Source organism: Denticeps clupeoides, unplaced genomic scaffold (genome assembly GCF_900700375.1).
Source record: "Denticeps clupeoides unplaced genomic scaffold, fDenClu1.1, whole genome shotgun sequence".
In the NCBI taxonomy this organism is placed as follows: domain Eukaryota; kingdom Metazoa; phylum Chordata; class Actinopteri; order Clupeiformes; family Denticipitidae; genus Denticeps; species Denticeps clupeoides.
The window spans coordinates 21109-44776 of record NW_021629838.1 but is presented as its reverse complement, the minus strand read 5'-3'; the positions used below and the strand labels follow the sequence as shown (position 1 = coordinate 44776).

The window sequence follows — 23668 nt, the reverse complement described above, 5'->3', positions numbered from 1 at the left end:
AAACTCCACACAAAAAAGCTCTAGGAGAGAGAAAAAAGAAAGGAAGAAACATTGGGAAGGGGAAGGAGTGATACAGAGAGGGACCCCCTTCCAGGGTAGAGTGAGCCTGCAAGTGGTGTCAGTGCAGGTTTGTGATTGTCCAATAAGAGAATAAGGCCTACAGTTGTATAGGTGGAGAAGTCCAAAATAGTCCAGTGTCATGGTGTACAATACATGTCCCTTATGATGCTACTGGTCCATCGGAAAATCCCTGAAGCATTAGTTGTTACGGTGGTGGTGCCTGTGGTGACCCTCTGGTTCGTTTCATGCTGAGTCAGGAACCAGGATTTATCTGCTGGTCTCTTCACGGGAGTTTGCCAGTAGTCTAGGCGCTTGATTCAGTGTCTCGGAGAGAACAAACAGAAGCAGCGGCAGACGGTGGCATCGTACGACTGATACTGAAATATGTGGCTTTAATGGTATATTTGTGCTCCAGTGGCCCGATACCCTAACTAGGAGAGCCTAACTAAGGTGAATTTAACACTGTCTGTGCCTAACAAGGGTGACTGTGTGATAAAGTGGACTTTATAATTTACACTCTGTTTGGAACTTTAACAAAAGGGCAGATAAAATAGATGTGTTTTCAGGTTAGATTTAAACACTAAGACTGAGTCCCGAACACTGACCGGCAAGCCGTTCCACAACTACGGAGCTGTATAAAAGAAGGATCTGCTCCCAGCTGTGACCCTCTGTACTTTGGGTACCAGTAGTGACCCTGCATCCGTTGATCGCAGGGGGCGTGGCGGGTCGTAAATAACTAAAAGTTCACTCAGGTATTGCGGGGCGAGACCATTTAGAGCTTCATAGGTCAAAAGTAGGATTTTGTAGTCAATTCTAAATTTGATGTGTAACCAGTGCAGTGATTGTAAGACTGGGGTGATGTGGTCAAATTTCCTTGTTCTATTTAGAACTGTAGCATTCTGAACAAGCACATAGACACAGAGAGAACATCGCTACATGGAACACAGGGAACACTCTGGTGACAGGACATTTGCAGGTACTAGACACATTAAGGGTTAGGGTTAGGGTGAAAGTGCCGCTCTGGGAAGTCCTAATCAGGTAATTCCTAAAACATTAAGTCTAGCGGCCCACAATTCAGTGCTCAGTCATTGAGTTCAGCAAATTGCGTTCAATATTCTGCGCTTGCCATGGGGCTCAGCACAAGAAATTGGCATGAACTTTAACCACAGTGCATGCACAAGACTGCTGCAAAATCACTCTTGTGCCGCATCATGGCATCATGGTCTGAAAGTGGCCTTATTTCATCTTCAGCTCCACGACACGTCCCTGATATATTGGTCAGGCTGGAGGTTGGGCTAATACCCTTGAGCACATCATACATACAACAATGGCATATAACATGTTCATGGTTGTGCTACAGTGGCTACAGGACCTCATAAAGCAACTACAAGAAGTCCTCTCTAATGAAAAGGTAAGGCTGGAGACGCGATCTGACAGTTTAACCCATCGCAGAAGAGAACTATATGCAAAACAAGGCGCAAGAGCGGGGAGTTACATTGACATATTTAGAAACTGAAAACCCATTTTAGAGAAAATTGTTATTGTGTGGACGGGCCCTCAAGTTATACTTATACTAGCGACACAGGCGAACGCACTCAAGGATAATTAGGCACACGATGGACACAAAAACATGAGAAATACCTGACCCGGAGTGTCAGGACCAGTTCGGTTTGTGACCACTATGCCTAACTAATAACTTATGAAATAAAGATGCAGCTTGAGTTCCTTGTTCTTCTGACTCCTGCGTGCTGCCTCTACATATACAACGTAAGACACAAGCCATCCTTTATAAGGTTACTTAATTTGCACCAGAGTGTATAATAAGGATTATATGAAAAATCGTTCACTACAGCAGGTCAGTGTTGCATTGATTGTAAAATAACACTAAAAACATCAATTTTAACCTGAATGTTCAAGAAATGTCTGTTATTGTTTGTATAAAATGTTGCTTTTGCACAGTCACTGAAAAGCACAACATTAGGTAACAAATCAACCTGTACTTTTGATCACAGGCCTTCCTATCACACCTTCCTTTCAAAGGTTGAGGAAGCTAGGATATAGCTCAGTGGATTTAAGCTTTCTTGTACACAAACATCCCATATCTGTAGATTAAAAACTTATAATTCACAGAACAGCTTATGGTTAAAATCTCTTCTTCAGTATTAACAGATTGTATAACCTGAACTCTGAAAATAGTTCATAGCCCAACCCTAATCATGACAGCAAGATTTACAAGTCATCACCTGTGAACATTCCACCTTAGGACAATCAAAGCAGTGTGTATTGCTGTTATCAGTTACATACCTTGTGGGAACATGGAGATCATTTTTCACTTCGGCCAAGGATAAGTGCTCACTAACACAGATTTCGACAGGTTTGAGAACAATATTTGAGATTTATGGATCTTTTGTGCATGAAGAAAATATTTCAGATCTTTGGAAAATGGGAGCAAAAATTGTTGCATTTATTTGTTTGTTCAGTGTACTTTGGACAGAGAGCCACAGAGGCAGGATCACTGAAGACATTAAAGAAAGGCTAAACTTAATATATAGTTTTAAGTTATGAATATATGTTTACAATATGTTAAAATATTAAGTGTGACAGATTACTTAAATTTTTCCTGTTTAGGCTGGTTTACTCTTTTCACTGTGAGATACAGAGATAAAGCATCAAAAATAAGCACAGCAGTAGATAAATTAAATTGTGTCAGGATTGCCTGCAGCTGGGCTCCACACCTGACTTCAATCCTGACGCCCCATAAATGCCGGAAGCTTCCGCCCCTTCTGGGTCTCTGGCATTTTCGTGGACTCTCTGCATGAACTTGACCTGGTTTAATTTCATGTGTTTTGAGTTCTGGCAATCGCCACACGCCTACGGGTTAGTTTCAGTTATTTATTTAAGTTAAATCGTTTTTGGCCACAGCGCCATTGTTTATTTGTATTTCTTTGTTTATTGTATAATAAAACCCCCTTCCCAGTATGTCAAACCTCTGCGCTTCCTTCCCTCGTAAGTCCGTAGTCGTGACAGAATGCCAGCGACCCCCCCAAAAGCGCAGAGGTAGAAAGCAGAGGAGAAGAAACGCCGCGAAGGACGCAGCCCGGCGCGGCGAACGCGGACGCCAGGGGAGAGACGCGCCGCCCGTTCTGGTGGAGCCTTTTCTCCCCGAGAAGCCGTGGTACGCGGCGCCGCGTGATGACGTCACCCCCCGGGAAACTCCGCGAAACCCGGAAGCGACAACGTCGGCGGGTGAGTGGGCGGAGCGAGGACGTTGGCGTCGGCAGCAGCGAGGAAGTGACGTGGGCAGCGAGCGCAGAAGATGCGACCCCCACGATCTTCGCCATGTCGAGCCAAGAACTCTGCGCTCTGCTGGCAAGGCTCCCCGTGTACTGGGACGACACGGGCGACGACGAGAGCACGGGAGACGAGAGTTGGGCTCCGCCCATCGCGCCAGTCTGCGATCGTCGCAAGGTCCGTGGGGACCCACGTCACTTCCAGGGGGGTGAGAAGCGGCAAAAACGGCGGCGTTCCTCCAGCGAGGAGGTGGGCAGCCTCCAGCCCGAATGGCCAGAGTACTGCCCATGGGAGCGTATCGCGCCATGGGTCCAGGATGTCCGCAGGGTGGACGACCCTTGGAGTCACCGGTGGGAGGACACGGATGACGAAAGCGATGATGACGTGGATTTTCGGTGGGCGGTCGTTGCCGGGATGGCTCCGCCCAGCGTGCGCGTCCGAGATCATCGCGGCGTCCATGATGACCCATGTGACTTCTGGGGGTACGAGGTGGACACGGACGACGACCAGGATGACGCCGTTTGGGCAGTCGGTGCCGGGATGGCTCCGCCCATCGCGCCCACACCTGCTGGAGGAGACGTCCACCCCCCTCCACACCACACACCTACCACCATCTCCAGCGACGTGCCCAGCCCCGTGTGGGACAGCCCAATTGTCCCGGGACCCTTCAGTGGGGCAGCAGACACAGACGAGACCACCACCATCCTCGCGTGTCTGCTTGGGTCAGCATGGGGCTGGAGCGCAGCCCTCGGGCAGCAGGGAGAGACAGACAGCAGTTTTCGGGACTTCCAGCAGAGACTGAGGGCGGAGTTTGATAGGCCAGAGCCTGAGCCAGGGATCGAACTCTGCCCCTCCACCACATCCAGCGCCAGTCAGGATCCGGGGCAAGAAGACCAAGCAATGGTGGGCGACGAGAAGGTCGCACCTCCCGAGATCCTGGCTGTGCCCCCTGAGGAGGTCCCGGAGAGCCCAGAGAGGGAGCCAGACGACCCTCTCTTCTGTCTGTCTCTGTCTGTGTGTGTCTGTGTGGCATATGTGTCCGTATGTCGCCCCCACTTCCCCTCTTTGTGTCCACCAGATGGTGACCCAGCCGCGGAGCCGAACCCCAGGGAGGAGGTTCCTGACCCGAATGTGCTGGTCCAAGGCGAGGTGGACAAGCCCCAAGGTACCCCTAAGTCCAGCCGGGGGGGGTGCTCCCCCAAAGAATTTTTTGGGGGGGTGCAGTTCGGGTTGGGGACTCCTCCTGAGGGGAGGGTAGGTGGGGAAGCGATGGAGCTGGGTCCTCCGGTAGCCAGTGAGGAGGGCGGGCCAGGCATGGGCCTGCGTCTGCCTCCAGAGGGGTGGAGCGCCATAGAGCCCCCGGGTAGGCATGAGGACCCAGCTGGGACAGGCAGGAAGAGGGCCTGCTTGTCCCAACGGACGCAGAAGGGGCTAGCCGGATGGTCTGGCAATGCCCCCCCCTTGGCACCAGGGCCGGGCAGCGAGAGGGGCTGCATAGTCCCAGAAGGCACCAGCCTGGGGTGCCTGGAACAGTCGCCGGAGGTTCTGGGGACAATCTCCCTGCGCGGTGCAGGGGGTGACACAAGACGTGTCAGAGGAGACGTGTGGAGACAGGGCCCACACGTACCGAGATGGATCGGCCCTGATTATTGTGTGCAGGTACGAGGGTCCGGGGCCGCCATGCGGGACCACGCCGGGGAGCCAGGCCGAGGGTCCGGGGCCGCCACGCCTGACCACGCCGGGGAGCCAGGCCGAGGGACCGGGGCCGCCACGCCTGACCACGCCGGGGAGCCAGGCCGAGGGACCGGGGGCCGCCACGCCTGACCACGCCGGGGAAGCCAGGCCGAGGGACCGGGGCCGCCACGCCTGACCACGCCGGGGAGCCAGGCCGAGGGACCGGGGCCGCCACGCCTGACCACGCCGGGGAGCCAGCCCGAGGGACCGGGTCCACCAAGGGGAGGATACAGCAGGGCAGGAGCCCTGTGGTTGCCGCCGTCCGCCCCGCCGCCTCCACTGATGGTACTGTTGGGGCTCCGAGGACGTAGCCCTTGGAGGGGGGGGCTCTGTCAGGATTGCCTGCAGCTGGGCTCCACACCTGACTTCAATCCTGACGCCCCATAAATGCCGGAAGCTTCCGCCCCTTCTGGGTCTCTGGCATTTTCGTGGACTCTCTGCACGAACTTGACCTGGTTTAATTTCATGTGTTTTGAGTTCTGGCAATCGCCACACGCCTACGGGTTAGTTTCAGTTATTTATTTAAGTTAAATCGTTTTTGGCCACCGCGCCATTGTTTATTTGTATTTCTTTTTTTATTGTATAATAAAACCCCCTTCCCAGTATGTCAAACCTCTGCGCTTCCTTCCCTCGTAAGTCCGTAGTCGTGACAAATTGTCAATAACATATGCGGTCATTCATCCTTTGTCGCTGAGAGAATCAGTTCAGATTGCCACCCCCAGTACAGGAACCACATGGACAAGAGCCACTGGGACAGGAAACCGATTACAACACCGGCGGAGCAAGGTAATGGCAGGCCTCCTGTCTAACGTACACTGCATAGTACGTTAGATAATGTCGCTCTCCTCAAAAGGAAGGTAGTAAGAGATTATAATAATTCCAGATTCCTGTTTAACACTAGAGCCAATATAACCAGGAATAAGACAGAAACGGATACTACCACTCAGTATCATCATAGTAGAAACGATTTTATCAATGTACTTGCGCTTTGGAGCCACTTTCTTCAAGGTTCCTTAAACAAGTAGCACCCGATATTATAAATCCTATCCTCAAAATTGTTAACTCATCGCTTAGCACCAGCCATGCACCAAGTTCGTTCAAGGTAGCAGTCATTATACCCCTGATTAAAAAGCCTGATCTTGATCGCAGTCAGATTTCAAATTATAGACCAATATCCAACCTTCCATTTATATCAAAAATTTTAGTAAAAGTCATAGCCCAGCAGCTGAGCGCATACCTAGACTGTAACAATATCCATGAAGTATATCAATCGGGATTTAGACCTCATCATAGCACTGAGACAGCACTGGTTAAAGTTGTTAATGAACTGCTGTTGGCCTCAGAGACACATCTCGCTGCTTGTCCTGCTTGATCTGAGTGCAGCGTTTGACACTATCGATCACGCTATTCTCCTTGCCAGGTTAGACAATGTTATTGGGATTAAGAGAACGGCCTTTGAATGGTTCAGATCATATCTGACCGACCGTTATCAGTTTGTGGACATCAATGGTCATTCATCTTCACATAGTAAAGTAGAATTTGGTGTTCCACAAGGTTCTGTCCTAGGTCTGTTACTATTATCCCTATACATGTTACCTTTAGGTGACGTCATCCGCAAACATGGTATTAGCTTTCATTGCTACGCTGATGACACACAGCTGTATCTGTCAGCAATGCCAGATGAGAGGCAGCACCTGAACAGAATAGAGAATTGTCTGAAGGACATTAGACCGTGGATACTCATCAACTTTCTTCTTTACGACCCGCCACGCCCCCTTCAATCAACAGGTGCGGGGTCACTTCTGGTACCGAAAGTACAGAAGGGCACAGCTGGGAGCAGATACTTCTCATATAGAGCTCCGCAGTTGTGGAACGGCTTGCCAGTCAGTGTCCAGGACTCAGACACAGTGTCAGTGTTTAAATCTAATCCATCTGTTTTCTCAGGCCTTCTGTTAAAGTCCCAGACACACATTTCACTTCACTTTGACAGTGTCAATTATAAAGTCCAATTTATCACACAGTCACCCTGTTAGACACAGACAGTGTTAAATTCTCCCTAGTTAGGCTGTCCTAGTTAGGGTACCAGGCCACTGCAGCACCAATATCCTACTATTACCACATATTTCACAATCAGTCGTACAAATCAACCGTCTGCCGCTGCTTCTGTTTGTTTTCTCTGAGACACGGAATCAAGCACACAGCCCACTGGCAAACTCCAGTGAAGAGAACAGCAGATAAATCCTGGTTCCTGACTCAGCATGAAACAAACCAGAGGGTCACCACAGCCACCACCACCGTAACAACTACAGCTTAAGGGATCTTCAAATGTACCAGTAACATCATAATGTAGACATTACACTGGACTACACTCTGGAATTGTTCAACCATACAACTGTTGGACTTTTTTTTTTTATTTATTGGACAAATCATCAGAAACCCTGATCTGACACCATTTGCAGGCTCACTCTACCCTGGAAGGGGGTCCCTCTCTGTATCACTCCTTCTGTTTCACAGGGTTTCTTCTTTTCTTTTTATCTCTCGCCTACAGTTTTTTTTGTGTGAAGATTTTCCTTGTGTGCAGAAGGGTCAAGTGTGGGGGGTGTCAACAATGTTGTTGTTGTTGTTGGTCAACAGAGGCGTTCCCTGTTTTCTAAATGGACCAGGCGGCCTCTCTGCAGCTTGGTTTCTGGCTTTTCTCTCAGAAACTAGAAGTGCGGGAAACGCTCTTCAGTCAGTCCTATTATCATTGTCGCCAGAGATTAACTATCCAACTCTCAAGTCAGATCTCCCTAAATTCCATCAACATGTGGACTTTGCGAAAAGAAGGGATAACGCACTGGATATTGTCTACACTAAATTCACCAGTTCATACCAGGTGGAGCCCCGCCCCATCTCAGCCAATCAGACCACATCACTATTATGCTAATTTAGCATACAGACCACTTGTCCAACACACAAAACCTGTTCTGAAGCAGGTGAGAACCTGGCCTGCAGCAGTCGTTTCTGCTCTTCAAGAATGATACGAGTGCACTGACTGGCAAATGTTTAGAGACGCTGCAACCAACAGCGACAACATCATCAACTTGGAGGCGTACACGACATCAGTGAACAGCTACATCAGCAAATGCACTGATGACATTACAGTCTTCAAGTCCATCACCACATGATCAAACCTGTGGATGACTGCACAGGTATGTGAACTGGACTGAAACAGAACTAAAACCTGGGACAGTGACCCCTGGATCTTGGACTTCTTAATTGAGAGACCTCAGTCTGTTCGGATCAAGAACAGCGTCTCCAGCACCACCACACTCGGTGCTCGGTCCAATGCTGTTCACCCTGTTGACCCACAACTGTGCAGTGATCAGAAAGAACAATTAGTCAGCATAAAGAGAGGAGGTGCAACGACTGATGGACAACAATCTATTTCTGAACGTGGGCAAAACAAAGGAGATGATTGTTGACTTCAGAAGACAACGGAGGGACCACTCACCACTGAACATCGACGGATATTGTGTGGAGATAGTCAAGAACACAAAGTTCCTCTGTGTTCACCTAGAGGAGAACTGGATCTCAACACCACCTCAACAGCCAAGAAAGCTCTGCAGCATCTTCACTTGCTGCGAAGGCTGAGGAAAGCCCATCCCCCACCACTCATCCACACCACCTTCTACAGAGGGACTCGTGACGACAGTATCCTAACCAATTGCACCGTATTGGACCACAAGACCCTACGTTGGATAGTGAGAACAGCTGAGAAGATCATCAGAGTCTCTCTTCCCTTCATCACGGATATTTACCACACATGCTGCAGGAAAAGCCACCAGCAGGAAAGCCACCACCATTGTGAAGTATTCTACACACCCCTGACATGCACTCTTCACCCTCCTACCATCTGGGAAAAGGTACTGAAGCATTCAGGCCTTCACTGCCTGACTGTGCAACAACTTCATCCCACAGGCCATCAGAATCCTGAACACTCGGTAAATTTTTGACTCTGACACACACACTATCAGTGGTGGAATGTAACAAAGTATTTGTACTTCGTTACTGTACTTAAGTAGATTTTTACATATCTGTACTTAAGCAAAAATAATAATGCATACTTTTTAGTTTACTCCATTACATTACAATAATCTGTACTTTCTACTCCACTACATTTCTACAATTTATGCCGTTACTCGTTACATTTTATGAACACAATTTCCTCAAAATCTTGCATGGAATAATAGTTAGCTTATTGCGTTCTGCCGTTGTTTGCCATTTCCTACCAGTCAGGCTTTATTAGCTCCAATGATGGCAGAGCGCGCGTCAGTTGCAGCACGAGCTGGTAGACCGGCTTGATTTCAAGAAGACGAGACATTCAACATGGACCCAGAACCTGCATCAACTGAGCATGAACACGAGCCCTGCAGCTCTGAATCACAAAGAAATCCTTGGCCGTATTTAAGAAATTTATTTGAGTACAAAGAATGAGTCCTTGCGATTTCTTTGCATCCCATGCCAGCCTCAACATAAAGAATTGTTGGCATTTAAAAACTCCCCTTCAAATTTGAAAAAACATATAGAGGTAAGCTATGCTATGCTATGCTTTTGGGTATGTTATGACATGTTATGATACTATTATCTAGCGAAATGTATGTTGACTTACAGAAATAGTATAAAAATCACACCAGTGTAGCTTCATCATTTTTTTAACACGGTGGTAGGATAAAACTGGTTTATTAGCTCGGAGAAGATAGCTTAATGTCTTTGCTAGCATAGTGTCCAGCTCAGTGTTGTGCCAGTTCACACTGAAAAAGAACTAGTTCACGTTCATAGTTAATTTTTTACAATTTTGAAGTTCACAGCTGTGCCAGTTCACAGCTAAAAAAACGAACTAGTTCACGTTCGCTCTTTATTTATTTTTTTTTTTCGGACTCGAAGCACCAGCCATGCTAGCCTGTGATCAGCAAACTTTAAAACGTGAGCGCCGTTCAGTCTCGCCAGAGTGAACGTCATTCACATTCACGTTCATAATTTGTAAACTGATTCGTTCAGTTCAGCGTTCACGAAAAACAGGAACGCGTTCAATGAACCGTTCATGCACAACACTGGTCCAGCTTGGCTGGAAGGGGTGCTTTCCGCCTGTTTCACAATCAGTAGTCATCTCAGACTAGAGATGTGATCACAATAGACCAACACTCCTGTATTTCCTGGGTTTGTCACATATTTCTCTCGTAATTATAAGGTTTATATACATAGTTTAGCACAGTAAATAGGCCTAATAATATACTTGATTGTGCTAGTTACTTTGTTCGAAGATCTAGGATTACAAATGTTTTAAATTAAATTGTAAGAATGAATAATTAACACTTACAGTATATCATTGTTATTTTTGCTATCTATTATAGTGAAAGCACAGATCACTTCTGAAGGAGTACCTGGCTGCAACTGCAACTAAAAAGAGGGGAACATCATCTGCTGGTGAGGGTTCTTCAATAAAGCAGCGGAAACTTAACACCAAAGCCTCTCAGAAGACCATGGACCTTGCGGTGGTCAACTTTTTTTTTTTGCACCCTTTTGGTGTAGTAGAACAGCGTGAGTTCGTTAATTTAATGCAGCATAATCACCCAGATTACCCAGTCATGTCACGTACAACATTGAGAGAGAGAATAGATTAGCACACAAAGCGAATGAAAGATGGAGTGAAGAATGCAATGCAGACTTATGACATGCTAGCCAGTACTCTCAATGACATTCATACAGAATACAGCGTCCGTGAAAAAATTGTTAGGACCACTACAGATAATACCTCTGTCACGACTACGGACTTACGGGGGAAGGAAGCGCAGAGGTCTGACATGCTGGGAAGGGGTTTTATTATTAAATAAACAATAAACACAAATAAAGACGGGCGCGGTGGCCGAAAACGATTTAACTTAAATACAGACAAACTAAAACTAACCCGTAGGCGTGTGGCGATTGCCAGAACTCAAACTACGAACAGTGTTACCAACTAAAGTTCACGAAAATGCCAGCGACCCCGAACGGGCTGAAACTTCCGGCATTTATGGGGCGTCAGGATTGGATTCCGGTGTGGAGCCCAGCTGCAGGCAATCCTGACAGAGCCCCCCCTCCAAGGGCTACGTCCTCGGAGCCCCAACAGTACCATCAGTGGAGGCGGCGGGGCGGACGGCGGCAACCACAGGGCTCCTGCCCTGCTGTATCCTCCCCTTGGAGGACCCGGTTCCTCGGGCTGGCTCCCCGGCCGTGGTCAGGCGTGGCGGGCCCCCGGTGCCTCGGGCTGGCTCCCCGGCGTGGTCAGGCGTGGCGGCCCCGGTGCCTCGGGCTGGCTCCCCGGCGTGGTCAGGCGTGGCGGCCCCGGTGCCCTCGGGCTGGCTCCCCGGCGTGGTCAGGCGTGGCGGCCCCGGACCCTCGGCCTGGCTCCCCGGCGTGGTCAGGCGTGGGCGGCCCCGGTGCCTCGGGGCTGGCTTCCCCGGCGTGGTCAGGCGTGCGGCCCCGGTGCCTCGGGCTGGCTCCCCGGCGTGGTCAGGCGTGGCGGCCCCCGGACCCTCGGCCTGGCTTCCCCGGCGTTGGTCCCGCTTGGCGGCCCCGGACCCGCGGCCTGGGCTCCCCGGCGTGGTCCCGCTTGGCGGCCCCGGACCCTCGGCCTGGCTCCCCGGCGTTGGTCCCGCATGGTGGCCCCGGACCCTCGGCCTGGCTCCCCGGCGTGGTCAGGCGTAGCGGCCCCGGACCCTCGGCCTGGCTCCCCGGCGTGGTCAGGCGTGACGGCCCCGGACCCTCGGCCTGGCTCCCCGGCGTGGTCAGGCGTGACGGCCCCGGACCCTCGGCCTGGCTCCCCGGCGTGGTCAGGCGTGGCGGCCCCGGACCCTCGGCCTGGCTCCCCGGCGTGGTCCCGCATGGCGGCCCTGGACTCTCGTACCTGCACACAATAATCAGGGCCGATCCATCTGGGTATGTGTGGGCCCTGTCTCCACACGTCCCCTCTGACACGTCTTGTGTCACCCCCTGCACCGCGCAGGGAGATTGTCCCAGAACCTCCGGCGACTGTTCCAGGCACCCCAGGCTGGTGCCTTCTGGGACTATGCAGCCCCTCTCGCTGCCCGGCCCTGGTGCCAAGGGGGGGGCATTGCCAGACCATCCGGCTAGCCCCTTCTGCGTCCGTTGGGACAAGCAGGCCCTCTTCCTGCCTGTCCCAGCTGGGTCCTCATGCCTACCCGGGGGCTCTATGGCGCTCCACCCCTCTGGAGGCAGACGCAGGCCCATGCCTGGCCCGCCCTCCTCACTGGCTACCGGAGGACCCAGCTCAATCGCTTCCCCACCTCCCCTCCCCTCAGGAGGAGTCCCCAACCCGAACTGCACCCCCCCAAAAAATTCTTTGGGGGAGCACCCCCCCCGGCTGGACTTAGGGGTACCTTGGGGCTTGTCCACCTCGCCTTGGACCAGCACATTCGGGTCAGGAACCTCCTCCCTGGGGTTCGGCTCCGCGGCTGGGTCGCCATCTGGTGGACACAAAGAGGGGAAGTGGGGGCGACATACGGACACATATACCACGCACACACACACACACAGACAGAGACAGACAAAAGAGAGGGTCGTCTGGCTCCCTCTCTGGGCTCTCCGGGACCTCCTCAGGGGGCACAGCCAGGATCTCGGGAGGCGCGACCTTCTCGTCGCCCGCCAGTGCTTGGTCTTCTTGCCCCGGATCCTGACTGGCGCTGGATGTGGTGGAGGGGCAGAGTTCGATCCCTGGCTCAGGCTCTGGCCGATCAGACTCCGCCCTCAGTCTCTGCTGGAAGTCCCGAAAACTCCTGTCGGTCTCTCCCTGCTGCCAGAGGGCTGTGCTCCAGCCCCATGCTGATCCAGTCAGACACGTGAGGATGGTAGTGATCTCGTCCGTGTCTGCTGCCCCACTGAAGGGTCCTGGGACCATTTGGCTGTCCCACACAGGGCTGGGCACGTCGCTGGAGATGGTGGTGGCCGTGTGGCGTGGGGGGTGGTGGACGTCTTCTCCAGCATGCGGGGGCGCTGGTGATGCGCTGCCGTTCAGCTGGGGAACGTCCGAGCAGAGGGAAGGCGGGTCGGCGACTGGAGCTGGGAGGGCATCTTCCCTGTGAGGCAGTTCCGGCAGTGCAGTTGCTGGCTGGCGACCTCCTGTCGCCCTGTTCCACCAGCTTACCCCCGCATCGCTGTCCTCCTCCTCACTGTTGTCGCACCTCTGGGACTGACGTGGGTTTCCACGGACCTCGCAACGATCATGGACGGGCACGATGGGCGGAGCCATCCCGGCACCGACTGCCCAATCGGCGTCATCCTCGTGTTGGTCCGTGTCGACCTCATACCCTCGGAAGTCACGTGGATCTTCACGGATGTCGCGACAATCTCGGACGCGCGCGCTGGGTGGAGCCATCCCGGCCCCGACTGCCCAACGAAAATCCACGTCATTGTCGCTTTCGTCATCCGTGTCCTCCCACCTGTGACTCCGAGGGTCGTCCACCCTGCGGACATCCTGGACCCAGGGTGCGATCAACTCCCAGGGACAGTACTCTGGCCATTCGGGCTGGAGCCTGCCCACCTCCTCGCTGGAGGGACACCGCCGTTGTCGCTTCTCACCCCCCTGGAAGTGACGTGGGTCCCCACGGACCTTGCGACGATCGCAGACTGGCGCGATGGGCGGAGCCCAACTCTCGTCTCCCGTGCTCTCGTCATCGTCCGTGTCGTCCCAGTCCACGGGGAGCCTTGCCAGCAGAGCGCAGAGTTCTTGGCTCGACATGGCAAAGATCGTGGGGGTCGCATCTTCTGCGCTCGCTGCCCACGTCACTTCCTCGCTGCTGCCGACGCCAACGTCCTCGCTCCGCCCACTCACCCGCCGACGTTGTCGCTTCCGGGTTTCGCGGAGTTTCCCGGGGGTGACGTCATCACGCGGCGCCGCGTACCACGGCTTCTCGGGGAGAAAACGCTCCACCAGAACGGGCGGCGCGTCTCTCCCCTGGCGTCCGCGTTCGCCGCGCCGGGCTGCGTCCTTCGCGGCGTTTCTTCTCCTCTGCTTCAAACCTCTGCGCCTTTGGGGGGGTCGCTGGCATTCTGTCACGACTACGGACTTACGGGGGAAGGAAGCGCAGAGGTCTGACATGCTGGGAAGGGGTTTTTATTATTAAATAAACAATAAACACAAATAAAGACGGGCGCGGTGGCCGAAAACGATTTAACTTAAATACAGACAAACTAAAACTAACCCGTAGGCGTGTGGCGATTGCCAGAACTCAAACTACGAACAGTGTTACCAACTAAAGTTCACGAAAATGCCAGCGACCCCGAACGGGCTGAAACTTCCGGCATTTATGGGGCGTCAGGATTGGATTCCGGTGTGGAGCCCAGCTGCAGGCAATCCTGACAACCTCAAACTTTATTAAGGCCTTCAGAGTTTTTGCATGTGAAGATGAAGGAAGTTTAACTGAAGAACAGAGGGAAAATGTAAATGACAGTGTGGAGGAAGATGATCCAGAAGAGGAGACAGAGGGTGTTGAAGTTGAGGCTTTGATGAAGGAAGAAGATGAGTGCTCTGAATATCAACTCCCAAAACATCACTGTTGTGCCTGTCATCTTTTGAATTTGATCTCAACTGTGGATGCTAAAAAAGCTGAATCAAATGTTGTGTACAGGAAGATGTCTCGTGCAGCATTTGCCAAGTGCTCAGCTCTTTGGAATAAGAGTGCCCGCTCATCTATCGCTGCGGAGGTTATTGAAAGGGAGTGCAAACTGCAACTCATCTGTCCAGTTGATACCAGATAGAACTCTCTCTTCCTTGCAGTTGAGCGGCTACTGAGGATATTTAGAGAAAGTAGGGAAGGAGCTGTCAGAGCAGTGACCATTGCACTTAAAGTCCCCATGTAAGTTTGACTTGGAGCAGATGCACAGTTATGATGTGGTTGGCTATGGATTGTGTGCCATAATATTGTTGTTCACTAATCATTTACACCTCGTTTAATTGAACTGCAGTAGTAGAGCCTATAATTATTTAGATAACTTAGTACACAATAAGCATATCAGTCATGTCTGTTTCATATCTATGCTGACAGGCCACAAATTCATATTTTAACAACTTTTTGCAGACACAATCTGACATAATTAAAAATAGTTTGTTGAATGATGTGTGTAATAACATTATGTATATCTAGGTGTGTGACAAATTCCTTATATCACTTGTTGACATTCTGCATATTCCAATACTGTGTATTACAGGTTCAGCCCTGCAGAACTTGCTTTCTTAACAGAATATGCATCAACCATGAACCCAGTATCCATGGCAGTCAACATGTTGCAGGCAGAGGTGGATGTCCACATGTGATGGCTGTTACCAACTATAACCGTCCTGACTGTGAAGCTGGACCGCCTCCAAAAGTCATCCAAGTTCTGCCAGCCACTGATCTCTGCCCTTCAAGAAGGAATACAATGGCGGTTTGGTGACATGCTTGCTGACCCTGAACTCATGCTGCTGCAATTTTACTTCCAAAGTTTCGCACATCGTGGACAAGCAATGAGGATTTGCTAAGGTTGGGTAAGTAATTTAAATCATTCATTTCATTGGCAAGTGTTTAATTGATAAGGAAACCTTGCAAAGAACCTTTTCTGATCCTGCCAGTTAATCTGAAATATGTTGTTGCATCTAGGAGATCATAGGAAATTCCAAAGTGATAATAATGGTTTTTACAAGGTTAGAGAGACAGTACTCTTCATATAAGCTTAATGTTTCCTGTATTCTGTGTTTGGGTTGTTGTTATGTAGGCATGGACTACACCAAGAGTCACTTGGAGGAGTACCAAGCCTCATCACCAGATAGCCATTCTGGGTCAGAGGAGGAGGACTTCTTTGGCCATATGAAGGGAAATGTCCAAGAAACCACAAGACAGCTGGATGCCTACCTGGCCAACTCAGCTGCCTCCATAGATACTCTAAAGTCCAGCAGGGCACATCTTTTCTGCAAAAAGAGGCAGGCTAGGGTCAAAAAACTTGAAATTGAACAAAAATCACTGGTAATGCTGTGCTTATAAGGGCACCAAATGGCACTTATACTCTCATGTTCGTGAGAGAGCCATTTTCACCCTCTGATCTTTGATGGCCTGGCCAGTGGTAAAGTTTTCATTTGATGGTCCTTCATTTTAAGTTTCTTATTCTAAGATCTGCCTTTTGTATTTGTATTGTAAGTGTTGAGTTACACAATATTGTTTTTTTCTGCAAATAATAGATCATTGACAAGATTTACAATTACATCTGTTTTTCATATAGACTCGTGTTTTGTTAAAGAAAAAACTAAACAAAAAGTATTGATAATTCTAGGTTGATTAGGGGTCTGAATGGCATTTATACTGGCATATTCTTAAGAGAGCCACACCCCAGTCAACGGTCAAAATTTTTGTTGTTTCTCATTCTAACATCTGCCTTTTGTATTGACTAAGTGTTGTGTTATCCATTATTAGGCCAATGCTTTTTGCTTTTCTGCAATCATTGGAACATAAACTTTGTATTTACTAGTTTTACAGTTGCGCTACATTTTTTTTTCATGCAAGCCAGGGCAACTCTTGTTGAACAGAATGTGCTGATGATACGAAGTTGATTAAAGGGCTCGCAATGCCACTTGTACTGCCATATTCTTGAGAGCACCACCCCACCACTGGTGTTTGGTTACTGTTGTGTTGCCCTTTTACCGCTCTTAACAGAAGTGTTGAATAGTTTTGCAAGTACATAAATGATTTAAAGATATATCATGTCCTGATTGGTTTATCTTAATGGTATATTAGTGGGTAATACCTAGTATATAACTTGTCATCCACATAATTCTAAGGTACACACAGTATTGCAGAGTGCATGCACAATAAGCACACCAAACTTTCCAATACACATATACTGTATAATTGCTTGTAATTATTCCGAGCAATGACATCAGTACAGGCATAAGTCAGTATATGTACTATGCTTTTACAAAATGGCACACCCCAGATGTTGAGACAAACCATTGTGTGAGTACTTTTACTTAAAAAATATACTTTAAAGTAAATTTAAAAGTAAGTACTTAGGACTTTTACTTAAGTAAGATTGTTGATGTAGCACTTCTACTTTTACTTGAGTACATATTTTGCAGGTTACTTGTACTTTTACATAAGTACTAAGCTTCTGTACTTCCTCCACCACTGCACACTATTAGTGCACCATTCAAAATTCAAAGTTTGCACTATTTTACTTTGAGCATTTGTTACTCATTTCTATAATTTAGTGCTGTCTGTCTCATTGTTGTCTACATCTTGCACTGCCTGTATCCCCTGTTTGCACTTTATGTAGCACAGTTTGTCTGTGTCACACATGTGCACTTTGTCACTATGTAACTTTTTAATTGTTCAAATGTTACATGTAGCACCAGGTTCCAGAGAAATGATAATTTGTTTCACTTTGTACCATCTAACATGTATATAGCTGAAATAACATTTGTCAACATTTAATAAATACCCCCGTTCATTGTCAAAATTCTGCTGCAGCCTGCCACTGAAGGAGCTGCTCAGTGCTGTCAAGGTCTCCTGCATAGGGTGGGAGATGTTGTCTAAAAGGGATGATAGCTTATCTACCATTCTCCTGTCACTCACCACCTCCACTGGGTTCAGAGGGCATCCTTGACCAGAGCTCTCCCTCCGGATCAGCCTGTTCAGTCTCTTTCTGACCCCAGCAGAGATGCTACCTCCCCAGCAGACCACACCATAAAAGATAGCTGAGGCCACCACAGAGTCATAAAAGAGTGGGCCCTTCACCCCAAATGACCTGAGCCTCTACAGGAAGTACAGCTTGCTCTGCCGTTTCATTTAGAGGGCATCAGAGTTGTGAGTCCAGTCTAGTTTATTGCTCAGATGAACACCAAGGTACCTGTAGCTCTCCACAGCCTCAATGTCCTTACCCTGGATGTTCAGTGGTTGTAATGGAGGAAGTTTGTGCCTGCGGAAGTCTACCACCAACTCCTTGGTCTTTCCAGTGTTGATCTGGAGGTAGTTCTGCTGGCACTAGTCAAAGTCCCGAGTCAGTTATCTGTACTCCTCGTCATCCCCATTTGTGACTAGGCCAGCTATTGCAGAGTCATCAGAGATCTTGTAGGTTGTAGGTGAAGTCTACAGTGTAGATGAAGATGGTGAAGAAGAACGGTGCCAGAACCGTTCCCTGTGGGGCCCATCCTACTGCAGACCACCCTGTCTGACACACAACCCTGAGTTCTCACATACTGTGGTGGGTTGGTGAGGTAATACATGTTGTGAGGTGATGATTCACTCCTGTGTTCTCCAGCGGGAGACAAATAAAAGAAGACGATTCTCACAGTGCTCCCAGCGGTCTCCAAGTGAGAGAGGCTTGTAGGCAAACTGAAGTGGGCTGTGGAGTCTCAAGACTCAGATTGTTGCCTCAAGACTACAATCTGACACACATGGAACTTCTTCACCATGTCAATGAAGAGGCAACAAATCACCCCAAAAATAATTTAGGTTGGACCCTGACACCCTTCATCTCAGATTTAAGAAAGGTCTTATTTTACTTTACAAGATCAGAGGGATCATTCTCTGTCCAAACTGTGTAAGGGAAGTTGATTAACAAAGCATTGGTAGCTCTATGGGATTACTCTAGTACTTTACTCACTGCCTGCACTGCTCTCATTGCTACTGATTTAGGCTAGTTCATCGAGTCAAGTGTCAGGTCATGGGGCCACAGCACCACCAGGTGCCATCCTTACCTTGTCATAGCATGTGCTATCCTACTACGTTTATGGCCCTTTATTATCTTTTTGATACATAAATATGTAGTTTAACTAATCTCTGGTGTCGCACTCAACTTTTTTGACTTAATCAATTTGAAGAAAGTCATGCCAAGTCATGTCACATGTAGTGTAAAGTCCCTGACAAAGGTCTTGTCTCTTGTGTACAAATTGACCTCAAGTGCTAAAAAGTTGGGGGTTTTTTTTACAAGAAAAGGCTAATTTTATTCCCAACAGCTTTTGTAATAATATTTCAGTGCAAAACAAAATGGTCAAAAAGTATTTCAATAGTGAAAGCTTGCTAAAGCCCATTGAGTCAATTTTTGCAAAGACATAAGTGTTGTCGCCTTGTCATATGAGCTTCATTGACTAATAATGAATAATTAGGTCTCAGGTGTGTATAAAAAGAAACCCAGTACACTAGACCTTCACATCAACTGCAACACGCCTAAGATTCACCCTGAGACTAAAGTGTCGATTATCAAGAGGCTGAAGACCAGATCCACTGCTGATGTGGCAGACACCTTCAATGTGTCGCAGCGTCAAGCACAGAGGAATAAAAAAAAGATCTGAAGAGACTGGAGACGGTTTTGACAAGCCCAGGTCAGGCAGACCCCGCAAGACAACTGCTCCGTTTGTTGGCTCAAAAATCCAAGGCCAGCCCATTTCATACAAGGTCAACCCGAAAAAAAGGAGTCAGGAGCAGGTGGATGGCATGGAGCATTATCATTTTTGGGCAATGTCATTTTTTTGGGGGCAATTTGGGGTTTTTGGGTAAGGCTTAGCAGCAAAGTGAAATAATCAACAATGAGGAAGCAACGTCCAACATGGCTGCCAGGACTTAATGTTGGATGATGAACTGCTTTGTTCCAGTTCGTGGTCGTTGGTCTCTTGGGCACTGCAGTGCCCCCTGTGGGCCATGAGATGACATGATCGCTATGACATAAGACCACTTGTATATATGACAGAAAATTAAAGCTATTCAAACAGAAAAAACCTGAAATAGCCCACCTCAGGTGGACACGCCTGTAGCCGAACTTGAGATATGAAATAAAAAGATATTAATAGTAATAAACAAATATCTTTCAAAATGTATGAGCAGCTATGGCATCAGCTTTGATCAGGAAACGTGCAGAAAAAATATGCACACCTGGTAGGCCCTCCTAAACAAGATGATTGGCTCTGTGCAGTTCAGCCCACTCTAAGATCACTACAAATACAGTAGGAATTCTTCACACACACACTTTTGCTCTCAGCTCTTGCACAACCTTCAGGAGTACGGGAATGGCTTCAAATCCTGTAAACAAGATTTTTGTGTACGAGAATCCTGACTTTCAAGGCGTGAGCCGGGAGTTCACTGAGTATTGTCCAGACCTTCGGGATGTTAGTTTTAATGACTGTATCTCCTCTGTGAAGGTCATAGGGCAGCCATGGGTGTTATACGAACACCCCCACTGTCAGGGTGCCCAGTTCTACTTTGAGGAGGGTGAATGTCGATCAGTGGAGTGGCATGAGGTAATTTCTTCACTGGAACAGGTGAAAGAAGATCTGACAAATCCTCAGATCACACTGTATGAGGATCAAAACTATGGGGGTAGGAGCATTACCCTCAACTGTGAGACAAACTTAATGTTTGGCAATTTCAATGATATGATTTCTTCCTGCCGAGTGGACAGAGGAGCATGGGTCCTCTATGAGCATCCAAACAGAGGTGGTCGTTCAATTCTGGTCAGAGCTGGAAGAGAATTTCCAAACATAGGCTGGATTGACAACCAAGTGTCTTGGGCTCGTCCTCTTAAACCTGGGAGACCCAAGATAACAGCAGAGCTCCTCTGGGACAAGAAAGAAGAAAACACCAAATCAGTCGTCATTGACTCCATCTGTGGTGTGAATCGTGGAAAACATGAGCAGACCTTCTCCTCTGAGCTCAGTCGGGAGTATGAAGGTTCTGTCACCGAGAGCTTCAACTTCAGCAATGCTACACAGATAAGTGTGGGGATGTCATTTGGGTTTGATATTGGTATAGTGAAATCAGAGGTCAATGTGAATGTGAGTAACACTTTCACCGTGGAGAAGGGGACAAGCAACACCAAGACGGAAAAGAAGGGTGTGAAGATTTCCATACCAGCCACCATCCATCCACACACCAAGCTCACTGTGAATGTAGTGAGAAAAGAGGTGGATGTGAAGGTTCCAGTCAAAATAACGATCCAGTCAGGCTATAGCTCTTCGACTGAATACGGGGAATACAGGTGCCAGGCTGGGAACACGATCTTGGCTGAATACCAAGAAGAGGACATTTAAGGATGCAGTAAAAGTAAAAAAAAGAATTATAACCATATCATATACACAGCAAACTAAATACTACTTACTAATAAAATACAGAATTCTTACTTTGTAATCTTATACGCCATAACCTATAGAGCATTTCATTGTTTCATTTTTCCATAACTAAAATGCTTAAAATGTAAGTCTGTCAGTCTTGATATATTGGTGTACCTCTTGTGATTTGGTGAAACTGGTGTGATTTTATCCCATATGTTAACCTCAATGTATTACTGAAAGTGAAGCGATTGTCATTGTGACAATTATTATTAAATGATTAGCATTATTAAACTAAGCATTTTTGTTTTTGTTGCATCAAAAACAAAATACCCAAAAATTATGTATATTCTGGATAAGCAGATTTGCAATACCTATGAGAATCATGAGATCAGAGTGATATATTATGGAATAAAACACATATGTATGTACAGATTAAAGAAATGAAAACAAACATTTAATTTCTGGAATGTCTGGAAACGTCATAACTGCATTGTCTTTTTAGACATCAGAAGCATTATTGTCTTCACAAATTTCAGAACAGTTAAAAAAAAAAAAAAAGCCTCGAGGGGCCCATTTCAGAAAGGAGTTTACAAGTCAAAATTGTTAAGCCTGAAATGAGAGAAACTCTGGGTTTTCCGTTTCAAAGTGGCAGGTTTGTCAAACTCGAGAAAGCAGGGTAAGTCAAGCCTGTTTCTGAAAAAGAGGTAACTTTTACTTAGAGTCAGTTACCGTGGTAACTTACTCTGTGAACCTAACCTGGTCAGGAACCTGTTTTATTCTCTAATCTGTGAGTTTCTGTTGGTCTCCTCCCCTGTTTTAAAGATGAAGCAGTTAAGAGAAATGCATGTACTTTTTTGGATGAGGAGACTGTATTAATTCGAAGAGAATTACATTGACGCCGGGCAAGGACTTTGAGACCCAGAGTGGATTTCTTTTCTTTTCTCCATACATTTGTGTTTGAGCGTTACCGTTTTACGTTGCAATCAATTACATAAATCCATAATCTAATCCGTTCTTAGATTACTAACATTACCCATTGTGGCCGCGCTCTTACATCCGGGCAGATACTATGTGCAGCTTTACGTTTCTTTGCTAGGGGAAGATTACTGTAGATTATTGGGGATGCTGTGCATATTAGTAAGGCCACTGTATGCAGGGACACAATGGTAGTAAGTGGGATTTGAACCTGGGTCTTCTGGTTCATAGGCAAGTGTCACTCACTAGGCTTCTACCACCCACTGATAAATGCCTTAAATGTAAATAGATAAAGTGTATCCAAGTATTGCTCCCATGAAGCCTGGGCTCTTGAGCTTTTGTGAGCTGCAGGCTGTGCTTCGGCACCTGTCAAGAGAAATTAGAAAGTTCCACACCTACATCAAAAAAAAGCTCACTCCCAGGTTCACGTGAAATCAGAGCGTGCTGTAGATGTGAAGGTGGTGGAAGTAAAAGAGATCTCCGTACTGACAGAGGTGACTGCATTAGTCCAGAAACTGGCTCTCAACCAAGAGGAGCAGATGGATAAACTGTCTGTCTGTTTATTAAATTAATGAATTTCATGTCATCATATTGGAGATCTTTCTGGTATGTTTTCTGTCTATATTATGAGCCATTTCTTCAAGTTGTGGGAGACTGTTTTCTGTTTGCAGAATATAATACTAGAATAGGCATAAAGACAACTTCTGGCCCACAAGGTGGCATCACAGTCTCGTTTTTATGATTAACTGCCTCACCTATTTCTTCTGTGTCCTGATCGACCTGCTTCACCTGCTTGCATATAATTGAATTGAGCAGATGCACTACAGCACTTCTTAATCACCACAAAATGCTTCTCTTGCTCTTGTCCTGTGTCATTTTTTTAATTTTCAATGATGTTTGACATCATAAAGGCTTTTGAAAAAGCTAGAGCAATTACACATTTTCTGTGTTAATTGTGGAATTGACCTTTACAGCTGAAATCACAGCCTCTAAGAATATGTTCAGTTGAAAAACTATACAAATGCCCCACCCAAGGTTACTATAATTATTATTACTTACAGCAGTAATGTTGTCAGCTTCATAAAACATACAATTGATAGTTTAAAACAGTGGTTCTCAACCGCTGCAAGTAGGTGCGAGTGGACCACATGATGGGAGGCAAAAAAAAAAAACTAATTTATGATCTTTGTTTGGATTCATCAGATCTATTTTCGCTGCTAAAATAGACCAAAACAGTCATTATTTCATCAAAAATGTAAGTGACTTAATATTATTAACTTGTTTGTCATATGAAATCAGTGTGAAATTAGTGAGGTGATGGTAAATTAAGTGGTGGTCAATTGTCAGCTCTCTTGGTCGAACTGTATTGTTAACTGCATAAAACAAATAAACTAGTCAGAATATAGGCTACAGTTAAAGCTTTCCTTTAGTTTTTGTGAAACACACGCAGCCACGCACACACAAACATGTTTAAATACACTTATGTTGGTAATAAATGAA

General features: G+C 47.6%; 1 protein-coding gene and 1 long non-coding RNA gene across 4 annotated transcripts; both read left to right on the top strand.

The window, feature by feature from the left end:
* Positions 1–7592: 7592 nt before the first annotated feature.
* Positions 7593–16848, top strand: LOC114775571 (uncharacterized). 3 transcript variants are annotated; one of them, XR_003745070.1, is made up of 4 exons: positions 7593–9068; positions 10479–10665; positions 15331–15646; positions 15874–16848. It is a non-coding gene; the product is annotated as an uncharacterized LOC114775571 (long non-coding RNA). The 3 variants fall into 3 exon arrangements; XR_003745071.1 differs by lacking the exon at positions 7593–9068 and having other exon boundaries at positions 10018–10551; XR_003745069.1 differs by lacking the exon at positions 7593–9068 and having other exon boundaries at positions 10018–10665.
* Positions 16849–20108: 3260 nt separating this feature from the next.
* On the top strand, positions 20109–21488 carry LOC114775572 (epidermal differentiation-specific protein-like). Its single transcript, XM_028966568.1, has one exon. The coding sequence runs from the start codon at positions 20153–20155 to the stop codon at positions 21170–21172; it is 1020 nt and encodes a 339-aa protein (XP_028822401.1). The 5' UTR covers positions 20109–20152; the 3' UTR covers positions 21173–21488.
* The last annotated feature ends 2180 nt before the right edge of the window (positions 21489–23668 follow it).